General features: G+C 38.3%; 1 protein-coding gene across 6 annotated transcripts in view; it reads right to left on the bottom strand.

Moving 5' to 3' along the window:
• The window catches only part of CNKSR2 (connector enhancer of kinase suppressor of Ras 2), a 225,384-nt gene that overhangs the window by 43,974 nt on the left and 162,924 nt on the right, over positions 1-18,486 (bottom strand). For all 6 annotated transcript variants that reach the window (XM_075096786.1, XM_075096804.1, XM_075096795.1 and 3 more), the window contains 6 exons: positions 17,806-17,854; positions 16,766-16,938; positions 15,476-15,549; positions 12,958-13,029; positions 6,306-6,373; positions 644-744 (listed from right to left, as the gene is read on the bottom strand). In XM_075096786.1, the coding sequence (XP_074952887.1) occupies positions 644-744; positions 6,306-6,373; positions 12,958-13,029; positions 15,476-15,549; positions 16,766-16,938; positions 17,806-17,854 (537 nt within the window). The remainder of the gene's footprint in view (positions 1-643; positions 745-6,305; positions 6,374-12,957; positions 13,030-15,475; positions 15,550-16,765; positions 16,939-17,805; positions 17,855-18,486) is intronic.

Genomic DNA, 18,486 nt, shown 5'->3' with positions numbered 1-18,486 from the left:
ACTGTATTCAAGTAAGATGTATTAGTAAACATTGTCTGAGTTTATGGACACGAAAATTAAAATCACTAGAGCAGAATAAGGTCGAAGTCCATACTCTGGTTTTATACCAACAGATGCTTCAAGAAGAAAATAAAAACAAATCCCCTTTTGTTCTAATTCATAGACAATCCTACTTTTTCACAACAACGGAACAACTGGTATCACTTTTTGGGATATGAGAGACATTTTTATGTTGGCATTTCTGTGGAAATTCAAGTGTAATTTGTTACTGTAAAGCTTCACAGAACAACTATTGTGCCTTAGAGGAGAGTCTGTGCTGTTACTGAGGTAACAACATTTTGTCAGCAAAGACGATAAGGGGGCGATGCGGGGTTGTATGGATGAGTAGGGGTCCATCATGAACAAAGAACAGGAAGAAAGAATTCTGCAACTTAATCCATTTTGTACAGCAATTGGGATTACAAATCTGTATCCTCTATGCACCAGTGGAAATGTTACTTAAGAGATGCCTGAAGTCAAGTACTGACTAAAAAAATATACTGGAGAGTGCCCTAATGTGCACATGCGCGTGCTTTTAAGCGGGAAAGTAGGTAAGTGTGACACTTTATGTAGTCATTTCTGTACACAGTTGCAGGTGACTTACCGAAGGAGGCCGTGGGTATGTGTCGTATGGGGGCGGTGGGCTGTCTTGTTTGGGTGTCGATGGAGTGTCGGCTTCCTCCTTGTCACTCTCACTCCAGTAATCTACAAGTTACATACAGATCAGATGAAAAACTACCAACACATTTTGATACTGAAGAGACTCACTTTCACAAAAGCAACTGGAAACTCCATCCTTAGTATTACTGAGAGTCAAACCAGTCAATGCTGATTCTATAAACGTTAGCTGCTGTAATTTAAAATCGCTTTAATCTGAAGAGGGAAAATTGAAAAAAATTATGGGGTATACTAAGTCTAATGCCCCATTGCAGAGATATTAAACAACCTGCAAAAGAGCCACAAATTTAACTCTTGTACACACCGTATAAATACATGTATATGGAATACTCCTAATACAAGTATCAAATATTTATACAGCCATTAAAATAATAACGATTGGACATATATTGACTGAAAAACACTGAAAGTATTTTTTTAATAGAAAAGATGAAAAATGTAACTTGCAAAAGTCATCTTCACTGCAAATAACATTAACAAATGTAATTAACACCAACTGGCAAATCAAACAAGTGGTTATTGCACACATGACTGACCAATGTTATTTCTTTATCCATTCTCTCTGTTGTATAATACCAGTTACCCAAGCTTTTAAATTCAATTTCTAATAACAAACAGCTGCATTTAAATATGACAGAAAAACTTTATATCATATATCTGCTTCATAAAACAGCTGCTGCCCTGTTAGCTGTGTAAGAACGTAAAGTGATACGGCAAGGAAAAATATGACAATGATATTTAAGCCCAGAGTTCCAAAAGATGGATGAGAAAACAAAAAGGAAACAGAACTTGTGGGTCAAATTTAATGGGATATGAGGTTTGATTTGTCAGGAAATCAAGTTTTGGTCAAGCACGTTTCATGTGTTTGGTACCTTGGTCAAAGGGGAAACACATGGAGGAACGTACCACATGGGAATTCATATTTATTCTGTTGCAAATATTTTTGAAGCAGAAGAACATCTAACTAAATGGACACCAGACTTTAATATTCAAAAGTTATTCAAAATATTCAAACTTACAAAGGAAAACGGCTTAATTGCTGACTCAGTTCAAGATGGGTAACTTCGACATTCCTCCACATTGTAAGACTTATGCAAACATTTCTGATGTCACTTTGTTTCTGACCATGTTACCTTCTAGTATTTGGGTAAATCATGGTACAACAGGCCACTTTAGCTGAGACTATTCACAGACTAATCACAGGCAATTTGCACTTTGCCTAGTAAGTGTTCAATAAACTGCATGACTTACTACTTTAATAGATGAGGAGAAAAAGATTGATTGTTGCTTCATAAACAATCTAAACCAAAAATCCAAGTGACAATTATTGTACTGTATGATTAATGACCTACCATACCTAATCTTATTCAAGATTTAAAACAAAAACCTACCTTAAAATGACACCATCTTTAAAGAGCTGTCCCTAAAATGCTGTATATTTTTAGATTGTAGTAACGGTGGGGGAAGCCTTATTTAGCTATTAATTTTTTCCAAGCAGTAAGAACGCTGTTTTAACTCTGGATCTTTTGATTTCCTTCCTGCAAGCTTATAGATGAGAAATTATCTTCAAATGGTATAATAAATAGCATAAATAAAGTTTTCAGGACTATGAAATAAAAAATTTCAAAAAATTTTGTCTCTAGAAATCTGCACATAATGTGTTTTTGGTGAATGAAAGACTAAATCAGAGAAACCTCGTTTTTAAGTCACTCCTAGTTTTAAGAAAACTTGTTTCCAGCAACTCAAAACACCTGAAAATATTGGCATATAAGCATGCTTGTTCCTATTTCCAGCAAAGCCTAATGGTGTGACGTGTGGTGAGAGGCCTGTCAGAACTGCATCACCCAGTGAGATTTCTTCAGACTTGGAGCTCAACTGTTTATTTTGAAAGTAAAATTTTGCAGCCTCACTGCAGGTTCCAATTTTGGCTAAAAATCAAAGACGTTCTTGCTGTCAAATCCACATACAATAAAGCACAGTATGATCACGTTTTTGCACACCTTACCTCAGGCAGGGAATTCTGTTGGCAACCTACAGCTTGTCTAGAAAAATTCTGCAGTCACGGGGGTCAATTTCCAGATGAAATGTATGAAAATAGCCTCCCAACAATTTTTAAAAATTTTCTGCTTTTGGCAACTGACTTATTAGAGTCTATCTAAAATGTGCATAATGCTGTCAAACAGTCGCCGTATTTCCCTCTGCAGATTTTGTCCAATTCAGTGACAGACAAGCTTAATGCATTGGGCATATCTTGAAAGCTTTCTGAATGAGCAGCAGACTGCATATATTATATATAAACTAACACTGATCTGCCATTTGCTGACTACATATTTTCCATTTATATAAGCAAGTATTTTTTCCTCTGACTTTATATGACTGGAAAGTGTATAACTTCTCCATCCAAGGAAGCCCCTTGCCACATTGCTAACATTCATCGTATTTAGTACAGTAATTTGATGGTATTTTTATAAAACTGTTCTGTACAGAATGTGACATTGTATTCAGCAGTAGACCCACAATTTGGTGATTCGTACATCTCTGAAGCACTTGAAATATATTTATGCACTTTAGATTCCAAACCATTCAGCTCTTAATTGAAACAGGTTTGACAACTACTGTTGAATTGTTTCAGAGGTACTACAAAACTTTGCTGTAAAGGGCTGAACTGAAAAGAAATAAAAGACCTTTTGTAAAATCAAATATGTAGATAACAATTGGCATAGTCACTGAATATAGAAAATTCCAGCTTCACATTTTTTATAATTGCAAAAATGCTTGAAGTGAGAGGTTTTACTTTGCTAACTTGATGCCTCTGCTAATTAGGGACACTACTGAGCTATTTAACAGACTTTGTGCTGGGAGCCAAGGATAATCACCAGAGGCATAAAAATACTGTACGACAGCAAGGGGGGAATGTGATACTGATTCCCACACTAAGACAACTAAGCAACACAAATAGGATATAGTTTTACCTACCTGTATATGATAAACCAATCTGCGTCAATGGCATTAGAGTGGTAATAAAGAGCTCCGTCAGTGCCTGGGATATAATTTCTGTAGTAAGTGGGGTCTCGCTGATTATCTTCAATAGGGAGATATTTTAATAATAGGTAACATGAGGCCTGAATGCACATGATCTCATGTCTAGGAGCTGGATCATCTGCTGTTTTATTACTCTGTGATTGCTTGGTAGCAAAAATATTTCTCCACATCCATCTGGAGTTTGAAGGGTGTATCATGTCTGCAATTGTGCACTTGGACAGTGTTAGTGTAACTGTTCGTACACCTTTTTCTTTACTGTCCCACATTATTGTAATTCTAGTGCCAACCTGCTGTCAATAAAACTTTGAATTTGGCTTTGAATGCTAAGACAGAGGATTTCCTAGAAGACTCCAAGATGCAGAGTTTGTTCACAGCCTCTTCAAACAGTGACAGATGGTATGCAGGTCCCTCCAAACTGGTTATTGTAGTGCTGCCTGGGGAGTACAGATTCCCAAACTGATTTTGAAGTCTGGTGAGGCACTGAGAACATGACTGGAAGAACAGTGAGCATGGTGCTGCTATCCTGGGCTGTGTGAATGCAGACGGCCTAGTGTTGTGAATGACATGTTGTGCCAAGGACCACACCAGACTAAAACAGGGTGTGGACAACACTCTCAGGATAAGCAGCTGCACTTACTGGAAGATAAGATTAGAATTGAGGCAACAGCAGGTACAACCTAGTTACGTGTGAAAACAACAGAACGCCCAAAAAACCTTTCTACGCATGCTGCTACCACCAAATTATAGCAGTATGCTGTAAGCCACTGCTCTTCAACCCCAGGCTGATCCCTCTAGGATGCTCTGTGGGGAGGCAATCTTCATAGAAGTTGTTTTCTTCATAGAATCTCCTGAGCTGGAAGGGACCCACAAGGATCACTGAGTCCAACTCCTGTCCTTGCACAGGACAACCCCAAAATTCACTCCGTGTCTCTGAGGACGTTGTCCAAGTGCTTCTTGAATAGCGTCAGGCTTGGCGCCGTGACTAGCCTCCCTGGGGAGCCTGTTCCAGTGCTCCACCACCCTCTGGGTGAAAAGCCTTTTCCTAATATCCAACCTAAACGTCCCCCAGCACATCTTCCTGCCATTCCCTCGGGTCCTGTCATTGGTTGCCGGAGAGAAGGGACCAGCCCTGCCCCTCCTCCTCCCCAACCAAGGCAGATGTAATTTTCTGACACTGTCTTTTAATCTTCTACTACTACAGAATATCCTACTCTCTTGATGGTTCTACCTGGCTGTCAAAGTCACCCTAGATTCTCACTGAGCAAAGGAGCTTCTTGCACAGTATCTCCCAGGAAAATGGTACCACAGCAACATGTTGCAAAGAGACAGACCATGCACATCTTCCTCCTCATGGTATCAGACCAGAAGGTCAAGGCTAAGGCTGCTGCTACATAGGTTGGTACAGAATCATGACTTTGGGGGACAAGGAGGACACCATATGGCAATTTTTGAAGTCTAGTGATAGCCTTTTGAACACAGCTGTCCCTGAAAAATGGTTTGAAATATAGTCTTTGTAAAGAAAAGACTAGATTAAATACATTGCTGCTGCAGCTCCAACCTATAACCTTTTTGGGCCAAAAGACAGAACCTTACTGATGAAGGCTGCAGAGCCACAGAATTAAGAAGTGAGACTTTGACCTAGTGGGCAGCAGGCAGACAGGCATCTGGATAAGCTCAGGATCATCATGACTACTGCAATTTTCTGGTGCCTGCTACGAGGTACATCTGTAAGAAAGTGAATGGATTCAAAAGCCAGTTGATTGCCAAACAGCTAGTTGGATAAGAACATTTCTGTGGATCCATGATCCATGTCACTGGAAATTCTGGGAACGAACCTCCCCAACACAACTGAGGACTGACCCGTTCTTTTTCCTGCCTGCAAACAGGATTTCTACTGCAGCAAACTAAAGCAAAGCAACTAATTGTTTTATATATGCCACTTTTTTAAACCCATGACATATTAGACATTAAAAATGAACAGATGTAAAATGCCGTAAGCCTGCAACTCCAAATGAAATGCCAACAGGGCTTTAACACACACCTCAATATAGCAAAAACAGTAGAAATCACAAAAAATTAAATGGTCTTAAAATTAAAGTCTTTAGGGGAAATCTAATTATGTCAACAGGCTTTAGAAGAATGGTTTTGCTCTTGACACCAATTGCATACATTCCTGCATCCTGTGAATTCAAACATGAAATGCAATGTTTAAAATTTTTTTTTTAGTTTACAGATTCTTAAGTTTCTTCTGACGGGAGACACAGACTCCTTGGAATCATGTACCAGAGCTTACTGGCAGTACATTTGCCACTTTTGGCTACCTTCTGTGGCCTTGTCAGAAATAATCCAGCGTCTGTGAACCAGAATCTGAAGTGGCTAATCAAAACCCCTGAGAGAGAAGAAATTCTCTAAAGCAACAACAGTGATACTCATATGTGAATTGCTTTCAGCTGATGAGAATGAGGCCTGATACACAGCAGGGAAAAAAAGAACAGATCAACTGGTGATAAGAACTGACAGAAGAAAGCAAAATAACACCACATTACCTTGCTCTTGTTTGATCCTCTCTCTTTCTGCATACCCAGCAGCAAGCATGTTAATTCTGTTTAGCCATCTGAAATAATATTAAAAAAAGCAGTGACACCAGTCCAGCCTCTTAATTTTTGGGTGCATTTCTACAAAAAACAGACAGGCGCATCTGAAGGAGATTCAGGACGAAGTTATTTTTCACATTAGACAGTTGTTTTCTTTGATAATCTTACTCAGGGAGTCTCCAAAGATCTATGATTTTGCTGTTGAACAAATTGTTTTCACAGCAAAGATTTTATTTCAAATGGAAAGCCATGTATGATGTCAAACATCTATAAAATAAAGGATTTGGAGATAATCAAAGAGCTATTAAGTCTGCTGCTCGCAGATATGCCATCACACCAATACTCCTGCTGTTCTGATTTCTTAAGAATAAACACCACTTTTCAGAGATTTAAGCAATATTTTAAGGCATGAATTGGCAACCTAGCAGAGGAACAGAGCAGAAACTAGCAATAAAAAGAACAGGTTTACTCCCAAACAGACAGTGAAGTTTAATTATGCCATTATGTGTTTTAGAGCTTACCTACAGTGCCAAGTACAAAGAGAAGGAGGCATATCAGAGTTCACTTTTGTGTTTGTGTCAGAAAATCACGGGGAGAAAAGACAGTTGCCTCAATGCAATTCACATCTAAGGCTGTAACCTCAACTTAGACTTGAGAAAAAAAATTCCATAAGATGCACAAATTAAAAAAAAACCCCAACCCAACTATTGCTGTTCTCTTCTAGCAGGGCTGTCATTGCCAAGCATACACTCAATTGCCTGCAGCAGTGCACTGCTTCAACCCGCCCGCTTCCCCCATAGTGCATTCATTACCCAAAGGCTTACGCTAGATCAGGTCCTCCATCAATGAGGCTTTAAACCGCTATGACAATCTCCCATGGCTGTCCATTCCATGGTAAACCTGGAACTATTTGCTCCAGTCATCCTATAGTCAGGATTTGACAGGCCTGCTTTACCAACCTACTGGCTTGCAATTTTACCGCTAGGGTATACAGAAGGACAACTGAAGTCAGGTTTGGGTTTTCTTCAGAAGTGTAAAACCCTTCTTTCAGAAAACTATGCCTGATGGGTTTCATTTGCGTACTGTATGCATGAAAACATGACATAGTATTGTCTCAGCAAGGGATACACCTTTGTAATCCCTCCTCCATGTCAGCCTGCAAGACATTTCAGTGCAGAGTAAGCAAGCACCAGATCATAAAATACAGTTGCTCTCCTTGAAACTAGCTCCTGTCACTGCCCTTCCACAAACCATGACCACATGTATGACCTGTAAATCACATTAATGATCCATAAAACATTGTACATTGGGAAGAAAGCTAGAGATTTACTCCTGAAATGATTACAGAATGCTTCATGTTAGCATACAATCAAAATTTCTGCCAGATAATAGGGAAGCTGAAGGAGAGACTTAAAGTTTCAGTTGTAATTGTTACGAAGTGCCATACAATTACAAAAATACACACATAGGAACAGAAATCCAACAAATTGTGTCTCAGCAATGATTTCACATCTTCACAGCAGAAAGGTGACCCACTACAAAGCTATCTTTTAGGTTCACATTCCTGATATGTGAAGGCTTTCTCTGGGGAATAAAGCTCAGCTGTCTCGACAGCTCTGCCAGCCCAAATCAGAGGCACTGAGGCAGGAACCTCACCCAAAGCACTCCAGCCCTGTGCTGCTGAGGAACCAGCAAAGGCCACAGATTTGTCCGTGTCCAAAGGGTAAAGCAGCACAAGACGACAAGCACCTGCTCTGTCAAATGGCACAGCAGACAGTGGAGGTGGCCCTTCGCTTGCCTCTCGCCTATTTTGGATTTCACATTCCCAATTCAGCTCATGGCTTAACACACAGCAGCGCAGCCAGCAGGGAACAGCCACCTACTGAATCACTTTGGATAGGGCTGCTGATCACAAAACAGTAGAAGATATGACTAAAAAGTTTTTCCTGTTGGAAAACTTCATTCTGTCCTAAATATGAAATAGTATTTTGTGTTAAGTGTGTGCGAGAGTGAGGTAACCAATTAAATTAACAAACACTTAACTGACAGTCAACTGATACTGCTTACAGCTATGGTAGATGACTGTTTCCAGAAAAATGTTATTTTCTGAAAATTATAATCTATTGAGAACCCAGGAAATATATATCAGTCTGAGACAGAGACAGCAGACTGACTTCACATTTAATGATCTTTGGCAGGTCATGATCTGTGTCATGGTTTGGAATATCACCTGCAATGCCTGTGGGGTGAATGAGAAGGTACTGGTGTGGTTGTAAACCATTAACAACCACGGCTTTTGAGCGGTTTGCTAGTTTAGAAACTGAAAGAATGATATTGACTTCTGCATATTTTCTGATATGTGGCTGCTAAAGCTTCTTCATATATGGTTAGAGTGGGTATGGTTAAAGAAATAATGTTATTTTAATAAAGCACGGCTAGAGTTACGGATCATTGAGGTTAGAACTGTATGAGAAATCCAACGCACTGGGCTTGTATCACAGGGAAACGTAAAGGTCTCCTGCAGAACGGCAGAGGAGTAAAACATGCACCCTTTACAACACACTGGGGAAAAAAGTTCCATGTGTACAGTTATACAAATATCCCTTACTATGAATATTAAAAGATACAAAGCCCTAGGACATGGGAAGATTTAAATCTTTCTTCCCTGCGGTGTGCTGTGTCCTGGTAGCCACTGCAACTTTTAGAGGGCAAGAAGCCAAAAAAATATTCCTTCCTTACTGCAAATGCAGCTTTAATTTTCTTGTGAGAATTATAAAATCTATTTGTTAGGTAAGAGAGTAAATACAGTAGCACTGGTAGTTGCAGCAGTCATCTACGTTTTCTTTTTTTTTTTCTTTTTAAGAAGGGCATACATTTCTTGTCAGTATTTGATTAGAACAATTTTATGAGACATAGAACAGGATTAAAAAAACCCCAGTCTTTCTGTAGACCTGTTATATCTGTAAAGAATGCACAGTACTGGCACTCTCTCAGAATAGTAGGAAACGTTTTTATCTTATCTCATGCTCCAGATAGATGCAATGCTTTTAGTCAAAGCAGGGTGTCAAACTGTCCCTAATCATAAAGCTCGAGGATATAGAATGAACTTGTGTGCTGGTTTTGTACGAGAAGGGGTTAATTCTCCTCACCGTGGGGGGGCGGCTACCTTTCCAGCTTCCCGAGCTCTGCGCGTGGCGGGGGGGGGGGAGGGCTGGGAGGGGCGGGGCCGTGGTGGGGCGGCTGACCCCGACTGGCCAATGGCAGGTTCATTCCATACCATGTGACACCGTGACCAGTACATGAAGGGGGGGCAGTTGCGGCTCGGGGGCGGCGTCGGGTCGGTGGGCGGCTGCGGCGCGTGCGGTTTGTTCCGGCGGTTCGTTCCCCCTCTCCCCTCCCTTCCCCCCTCCCCCGGGGCTTTGCGCCTCTCGTTGCTCTCCTTTACATTGCATTTCTGTCGTTGTTTCTTTTAATTTTAATTATTAAACTGTTCTTATCCCAACCCACGAGCGTTACCCTTCTGATTCTCTCCCCCATCTACCGGTGGGGGAGTGAGCGAGCGGCTGTGTGGGGCTGAGCTGCCGCTAAACCACGACAACTTGCTATATGGGAATATGGATACTTTTCAGTGTTTATAAGTACCCAACTGCAGTCTAAGCAGGATGAAGAGGCCTGTAGATGATGTGGGAGAATATCTGGAGGCCTCCTTCACCGAGATGTTCCAGGGGCATTCTCATGTGCGAATACTACAAGCTGACATCATCCTTCCTCTTGATCATAGAGCTACACTAAGGAAGAAAACTCTTATAAATGTCAGTACTCAATATCACAAAAAGAAAGAGGACAGCTCAGTTACGGCAGGCCAAGGAAGTTCTCAGACAAATACTCCACATGAAGTTGCTGACCATATCTCCCTGCCTAGAAGATAAAATTCTGGCAGTCATATATGTCATCACTTAAAAAATGGACAGTTTGGAATATCAGCATTTTTGAGTAAAGAACAAACAGTCAGTCCGTAAAGCAGCAGGCACAGGTACCATGGAAAATCAAAATAAAGTTACATAGAGTATCATCAAGTAGAAATACACAAACTGCCTTCTACATCACAATATTTTCTAGGAACGGGAATAACAATGGATTTCCAAGCAAGATGTTTCTATGACTATACACTTACACTAGCAAAACAGTACTTTGCATCAGTAAAGGATATTCTGTCCTTCTCACCCAGACTAAGCATGTTATATATGGGTAGAAAGAACACTTTTGCTGGTGCAACCATGCAGATGAAAGGAACTTCAGACATCACAACAATAAAGTTCAGTGATCATAGTTCTCCAGACTCCCTACCAGCGTAATGGTGTGGCACAGTCATAAAAGTAGTAAGAAGATGTGAACAGTGACAGTTACCTGAGATTAAAATACCTGTTTTGTGTGAGTGGATACACACAAACAAAAATTTCATATCCTGCATACACTTTTTTACAAAAACCAAACGACTAAACCATTTCATACAAGGGATGATGAAGGAATGGAACCATTTTGAACTTTCAGTTAGACTATGTACGAGCAGTTTTCTACTTTCATTTCTTCTGCTTCAAGTATAAACAGCACTGAAACAACTGAATGATACATAATTAGAATGTATGTCAGAAAACTGACCAAAAAACCCCAGAAATTGATCAAACCAGTCTTTAATTTAACTTAATAATTTGATTCTGTGTTTGACTTCAGCTAGGCTACAAAATGCTCTTAGACAGAAGTATTTTATTATCTCTGCATTTGAAAGATTATTTTTCAGTAACCCACTTTTTTGCAATGTATTGAGTTAATTCAATGTTTGTGAAAGTGAACTACTTTTTCCTGTACATTAAACAAAGAAAAAAAATTTCTTGGTGAGACTCTGCTGGCAACTCAGACCTAAGAATTTCCAGTAATTCCATAGACCTTGACAGAGTTGCTTTAAATTTACATGTGTATAACTCAGATCAAAATTTGTTCAAGCCCGTTCTAAATGAATTAATAAGCACTTATTTCAAAATATGATAAAAAGATTATTTGTGCTGTGAAGTTAAAACTCTTATAGTTCCTGGGTTTTAGACTGTACAATATATTTTTAAAGAATCGATGCATATTTGCTGCTGCTTTCTGATTACTGAACAGTTATATAAATTTTTATCCTTAGAAACAAGGTGCCTTGTCATACTGACTGGAGAACCTGCTGACAGAAATGATTTATCTACTGCTGTAGTTCAGGATATGCCAAATAGACCATGCCATTATTCTGTTTGCTGTGTAGCAAATTGCTACACACTTTTGAGTGACTGCCTTGACAGAATTATCAAGGAAAATCAAGCCTAAAATTTTACAAACAAATAAAAAGGTTTTAAGTTTTCTAACTGAGGAGAGACTTTCGAAGTGAGCCTTAGTCATGCATGAACTTTTGAAAAAAAGTTAACAGACAGCTGTTTCTAAACGAAAACAAGCATAGTATAGTATTGGCATACTTTTCCAGTCAAATATTATCACTAAAGAACCGCCAGTACCCTGAAGGTGCTCTGCCAGGTAGCTGCATCTAGTACACCCAGGAGAGATTAAACCATGATTACAGCACTTACTAACAGTTTTGTGGATTGAGTTTTATCTCCCGTTTCCTCTGTTTTAAAAGCGATTTTGCTCAGAGAGGATGTATCTAAGATAGAAGAATTCTCAGGTTGCAGTAACACATTTTTGTTTGTGCCCTCTGTCATATGATGAAAATGGCATGTTATTTTGAACTGAATTATTTCCAGTTCATGCTGTGAAAATAAATGAAATAAAACCCCAAATATTTGTGTAGACATGAGATTCATGTTTTTAATTCACCATTCAAATGAATTAAGAGAAACTGTGTTTATTTTGTGCTGAAGTCTCAATCATTTCTCTGAAAAAATAGCACAAGTGGTCTAAAATAGATATAGTAAAACTCAGTGCCTAAAGAACTAAGACTTAAGTCCTTGTTCTTCTTGAGTTGCTGAAATTTTCCCCACTAAATTCAATACGACCAAAATGTCACTTCAACATATAGGTTAAATTCAAGGCAGTAGGGAGAATCTGCAAAACACATTCTTTGTAATCTCTACCTCCTTTTTCAAGACTGGCAGAAGAAAAATCAGTGACTGCTTTAAATCTTTCTCCAACTTCTCATTCCCAGGGCCAGAACAGAAGCATCCCCAGAGCAAGCGTCACATGTCTTTGGGAGTATGTTAGGAAGCAGAGTTGGAGATACTGCAGCTTTGCAGGTGCCGCACAGCCAAAAGCAGAAACCTGGAATTCTGAAATTGTATTTGGATGTTGTTTCAGATACTATATTTCTTTCTTTTTAGAAAGAGGGAATCTTGTTTCTAAAAATCTTCAAACCTTTGTTTAAAAAAAGAGTAATTTTTGCATGGATTGAATACTTAGAATATGCAGCCACTCAGAAACAATGTTACTCTGCACTTGCTTTCTCAGCTATTAAACTTAACTTTTTAGATTAACACGTGATTTATTATCACTGTGTTAGTACTAGCTTCAAGAAGTGTCACATTTAAGGAATGTTTCACTGAACTTTGCTAGGTTTCCTTACCTGTTCATATCATCTAGATGTTCAGCAGCAAAATAAAAACTTTTGATCTTAGGATGGCAGGCTTTGAATGCACTGTAAAGGAAAAACATAATTATAAAAATGTAATGGCACAACTCTTTTTTTTTTTTTTTTTAAAATGTAAGATAGTGTGGTCACGAAGGAATGAGATGAGTTCAGATTTCCTGAGCTGTTGGATGCCCCAAACAGTATATAAACATACAACTTTTAGGATTGTGCCAGATTTCACCAAGTAAAGTGCTCTTCAGCTACCCCTTTCTAAATAATGCTTGACTCATATGTGCATAAATATTGTCCAACAGTCACCTGCAGCGTACTATATTTGGATAAAGTTCACCGGTTAAGGATATAATTGTATGTATCGGGTAATTTTGCTGATATACCTATAGGTGTCATTTTTTTCCTGAACAGAAAATTGCCTGAACAATTTATTCAATACAACAGAAAAGGTCTAATTCCTGGTGATTTTTCACATCCCAATGACCTTGCTATTACCTTTAGCTCTAATGACTGCATTTCAAACAGAAAAATGTGATGCGCTGATTGACTTCGGAAAAGCTGTTATAAATCAGCACTGTGTTCTTGAGGTCATTCTAAGCAATGGGCAATTACATCTCATCTTTTCTTTCCACCAAAGTAATCAACATGACTGGGCTGAGAGAATTACTGCATTTCATACATAATAGGAAATAAATTACTAGAAAGAATTTTTTAAGTATGTTGGATAAAGATTGATGGTGAAGTACTTGAAGATCCAGAAAATGTACCTGGAAGTAATTAATAATTTACAGTTCAGAAGAATAATTTTTGAGAATAGCTTGAAGATCTCTCTGAAAGTAAGAAAAAAAATGAGTAACTGTCCCAAAGAAAATGAAGAAAACTGCAAACATGGTCCATGAAGAACATCACCATTTTTCTGAGACACAATGGATTAGAGAGAGTGAAAATTATTTTATTTTATTATATATATCATTATATATATATAAAATCCATTGTGTCTCAGAAGAATGGTGATGATGTTCATGTGTATTGTATTTGCAATTTTTAATATAGATGTCTGTGTGTGTACACATATGTAAATATATGAAAATAGATTTTAAGAAACCAGGGATATGAACTTGATATCCAGGAAAGTCACTGCTAGTGAAGGTAACGTAAAATGGAGACAAAAAGAATTCCTCTAACGCATTAGAGCATGACACCATGTTATGTAAGTGAAAGCAGATGTATAGTGACATCTGCTCAGTTTAGAAAGGCAACATCAAGTTACTGAGACCCAAAACTTGAGTTCTTAAAATTGTTACAGCCTCTGTTGTCTAGATTCTTAGAGGTTTTTTCTTTATCTACCACCCAAGCAAGGAATTTTAATAGCCACATTTTATGTTCTACTATCCAGTAGATACCAAATCAAGTAAAAGAAACAGATTAAGTAGGGTGCAATTCTAAGAAATAGGTTGACTTTATGCTGCTGCCCCAATAAAAAAGAAAAAATGAAGCACTTGAGCGTGTAGCCTAAGGACACGTGACAATAAGCCCAAGCTGATGTATCTTTTCTTTTAAAATGCAGTTTTTATTTTCTGCCCTTTGAGACCATCACGAAGAATTCATCCTGAAGTGGTATGTAGACCAACTGATACAAGGTCAGCGTCTCCTTTAGAACTGTATGTACTACAAATCATACCATTTTACTTTTGCAATTGCTTTTCTGTACAAATTTCAGTAATTCCACAGTCTTGATAAACTTAAAAGCACAGTAAAAAACATTAGAAGACAAGGCAAAAAGTTTTCAACAATGACTAAAAATCTCTCTGTGGGTGTATGCACCTGTCACATTGCTACATGCACTTGAATTTGCATCTAAATAAGAAATGGATTTGTGCAATGGCACAAATCTGGACAGCAGCTCACACAGCTAGGAGAGAAGAAAAGTTATCTGAGACCTTTAGGTCATACCTCAAAAATACAGCAAACTACTGTCATTCTCTTTTTTTTACACTGCCTCAGGACGGATACACTGTGTCAGCAAACTTGAAGTGATGCTAGTTTGGAGTTTACATTAAAGACTGATACCTGGACATGAACTTTGGCACTTTTTTATTTGGATGGTCTCTTTATTATGCTTAAAACTATTGAGGTTAAAGTTTTTACACACACACACTCTCTCCAACCCCCAACAAACAAACAAAAACCCCTAAAGCAGAAAGGAAATAAAAAGAAAACTAGGAAAATAAAGGGACACAAGCAGCCAAGCGGCCGTCTTGCTCTTAATTGATTTTACTCTAGTCAAGCACTGTGATTCACAATAAAGTAAAAAAAACCTTTGGGAAAGATGGCACACAGAAACCACACTCAATTTGTCTCTTCTGCATGAGCTTATTCGGTGATACAACCAGATGGTCAAAGTATAACGAAGTCCATGATGTCACTGTTCTAAGGGAAAACCTTGTCCTTTGTTCCACTTTTTCTGTTGTGTCATTGCATTATTTTTGAGCATACTTACTACTTCTTGCGGCATTCACTGGCTCTGTCAATTTTAAATTCAGGTAGACTGATGAATCCTTCTGCTTTTTCATCCTGCAAAGATAGTTGTAGATATTACTGCTGCTAAGGTGTCAGAAAAAAAACCCACCACAATGAAAACTTAAAGATATTTTCACTTGCCTGCTTCTTACATAAGGAATACTAATATATGCTCTGCTCTGGTAAACCTCCCACAGAAGTCACTGGGACTTTTGCCAAAGTAGTAAGACAGATCCCTTGGTGTAAAATACAATTTTAAATACCCAGTTTTCTCAAACAATTTCACAGCTGAACCAGCATTTGAAAATATACAGAATGACCAAATGTATTCAGGCAATTAGTTATTGTAATTAGTTAATTTGGGGGGAAGATGGACTAATTAGTAAGGAGAAAGGCAGCCTACTGCATTACTGATCTGAAGCTGGGATCAAGGCACAGATGGGATGAGTCTGTGGGAAAACAAGCTTCAGTAGCTCCGTTCATGGAACAACTTGCTTTCTGTCTACTCAGGGAAAAGTTGGTGATCACAATATTTTAGAAAGGTTTTGTGCAAGTGCTTGCAGTGATTAAAAGAACAAGTCCAGGACTGAGTGCCTCCACTTGTTGGCAATGATCTTACCTCAGGATATTTACTGATGTGACTAATAGGGTTTAAAACCGAGGTTTCCTAACTCACCGGCAAAAAGCTTTATTTATATCAGCTTTAGCAAAAAACATGTACTAATGAAGAACATGTTGCACAATCAAAGCTGTACACAGTTCAGCTGGGCTGCTCTGCTGCTCTTAAGTTCAGCATACATGAGCACTAAAATCATATCAAAAGCAACAAAGAAGGAACGACAGGAGAACACAATTGGGAAAACAGAAGTATCTTCCTTAATTGCCAGAGTTTTTGGTGATCTCACTAGCACAGATAAACACGGAACACCGTGCAGCTCATCACTAAAGTTTACACTCCCATGACTAACCTTGAATGACAGGATTAAATAACTACTTTTTCCCTTTCAAGGGTTTGAGGGTAGATTTATCCCAAATTGCTGAGAGCAGGACACAGGAAAGTGTGTTATTTCTCTTGTAGTAAAAGGCAAATTTGAAGGACCAAATACCTCCAGACCTTAATGGAAATTTAGTCAGGCAGTTAATATAATTTCAGTATGATTATTTGGGTGAATAAAGTTATTCACATATATAAGCACTCAAAGCACTGGCTTCCCACTAATCATGACAACAGCACAAGGTATTTGTTGAGACAATGAGCACAGATGCTCACCTCTTCATTGATATACCAATATAGAGACGTATCCTTCAGGACAAACCAGTATTTTTTCCACTTCTGGGAGAAATAACTCTTGGCATCTTTCTTTTTCCAAAGCCAGCCTTCACAGTCCCCTCGACCAAGATCTTTACATGAGATCCGTCTTTTGCTTTTACCAGGAATAGGAGCTGAAAATGACAACGAGTTGATGTGAAAGCATTTGACTTACCCACTAAATCAAAAAGACAGCTGGCCAGAAAGCACTGTATGTTTGCTTAAGAAAAGGAATTAAAAATTTCAACCTCAATTTGCCATGAATAAATTATTACAAACATTCTATTTTGACCACAAAGTCTATGCAAGGCACCATAAATTAAATACCAAAACAAACCAAAGCAAATCATGTTCATTACCTCACAGACCTCACATTCTATGGAAAACAGAAAAAAAAAAACACCACACAGAAAGAAAAGACATTATAGGGAAAAGAAAAGCAAGATATTTAAAAATAAGGAAAATTGTTATTTGTAATTTTCAACAAAATTAATATTTCACATCAGATTAAAAGCACACAGGATATAAATTCATGTACTCTCACACTTGGCTGCCAAACACAACTCTCTAAGTACTTCACGGGTATTCCAAAACCTCTCTTAGCAGCTCCTTTTGCAACCAAACAGTTCCTGAGGACTTTGTACTTCTAAATCCAAGGAGGACAATTTACTATGATATAAATTACCTGACAGCTTAGGTAATGAGCAAGGGCTGCAATAAGGCGTTACATGCACACAGCTGGAAAAATCAGCCATGGGCCCAAAGAGGCTGGAGTCTTAAGTATTTAAAAAAAAAAAAAAGACAACAGCATATATATATCTATGCAGGTAGAAGAGTATTAAGAAACTATGTCCATTAATAATAACACTTCAACATGATCAATTGAACTAAACGCTGGATTGGAGCTAACAAGTTCTAGTTCCTCAGGTACTACAATACCATGAACATTAATGCTGGCAACTCCCTTCCTACCAATACATGAAAACAAATTCAATTTTTACCTTTGTTCTTCTTTTTACTTTTCTGCTGTAGAGAAGACTGCTGAAATGTCTACAAGAAAATCAAAACGGAAGAAGTGAAAATACAATGTTTATATTCAACCACACCCTTATCATAAAAGAAGTAAAACATGGCAAATGCTGAAGTCATCACCAAGTAACACCAGCCAACAGACCTCTAGGCCTAAGAAAAAACGCAATTTTAGTTCATCTGTTCCTAAGGTTATAAAGCAAAATACAGAGTGAAACCTCTTAAAATAGAGCACAAATTAGTTTGCTAAAACAACTGGAGCTTCTTTTCAAAATGGTCGCTCTTCTCTCATTCTGTAAATAAGGAAGGAATGTCTTCCTTTGGTTAGTATAATAGTAAAGCTACACAGTCCATGCATGCCTCAGACATCACCTAATTAAGGGGTTCCTGACATAAATATGCAAATATGCAAATTAACACACTGCCTAATGCAGGTGTGAAGGCATTTATACAATGGTCTTTAGAACATCAGGCAATTTGCCCAGAAATGGGCCTAATGATTTTAAAGACACCAATAAAATTCTGATAAATCGCAACAGGAAAAAACTCTCCCCAGTAAATAATCTGAAACAGAAAACACTATTTTTTGCCAGGTTTTGACTGGAAGTATTTCCCTTCAATTGATCCACTCCCATGAACCAACCCATTGCCTT

This window comes from Phalacrocorax aristotelis, chromosome 1, assembly GCF_949628215.1.
Source record: "Phalacrocorax aristotelis chromosome 1, bGulAri2.1, whole genome shotgun sequence".
Classification (NCBI taxonomy): Eukaryota; Metazoa; Chordata; class Aves; order Suliformes; family Phalacrocoracidae; genus Phalacrocorax; species Phalacrocorax aristotelis.
The sequence above is the reverse complement of the archived record's forward strand: the minus strand, read 5'-3'. Positions and strand labels throughout refer to the sequence as shown.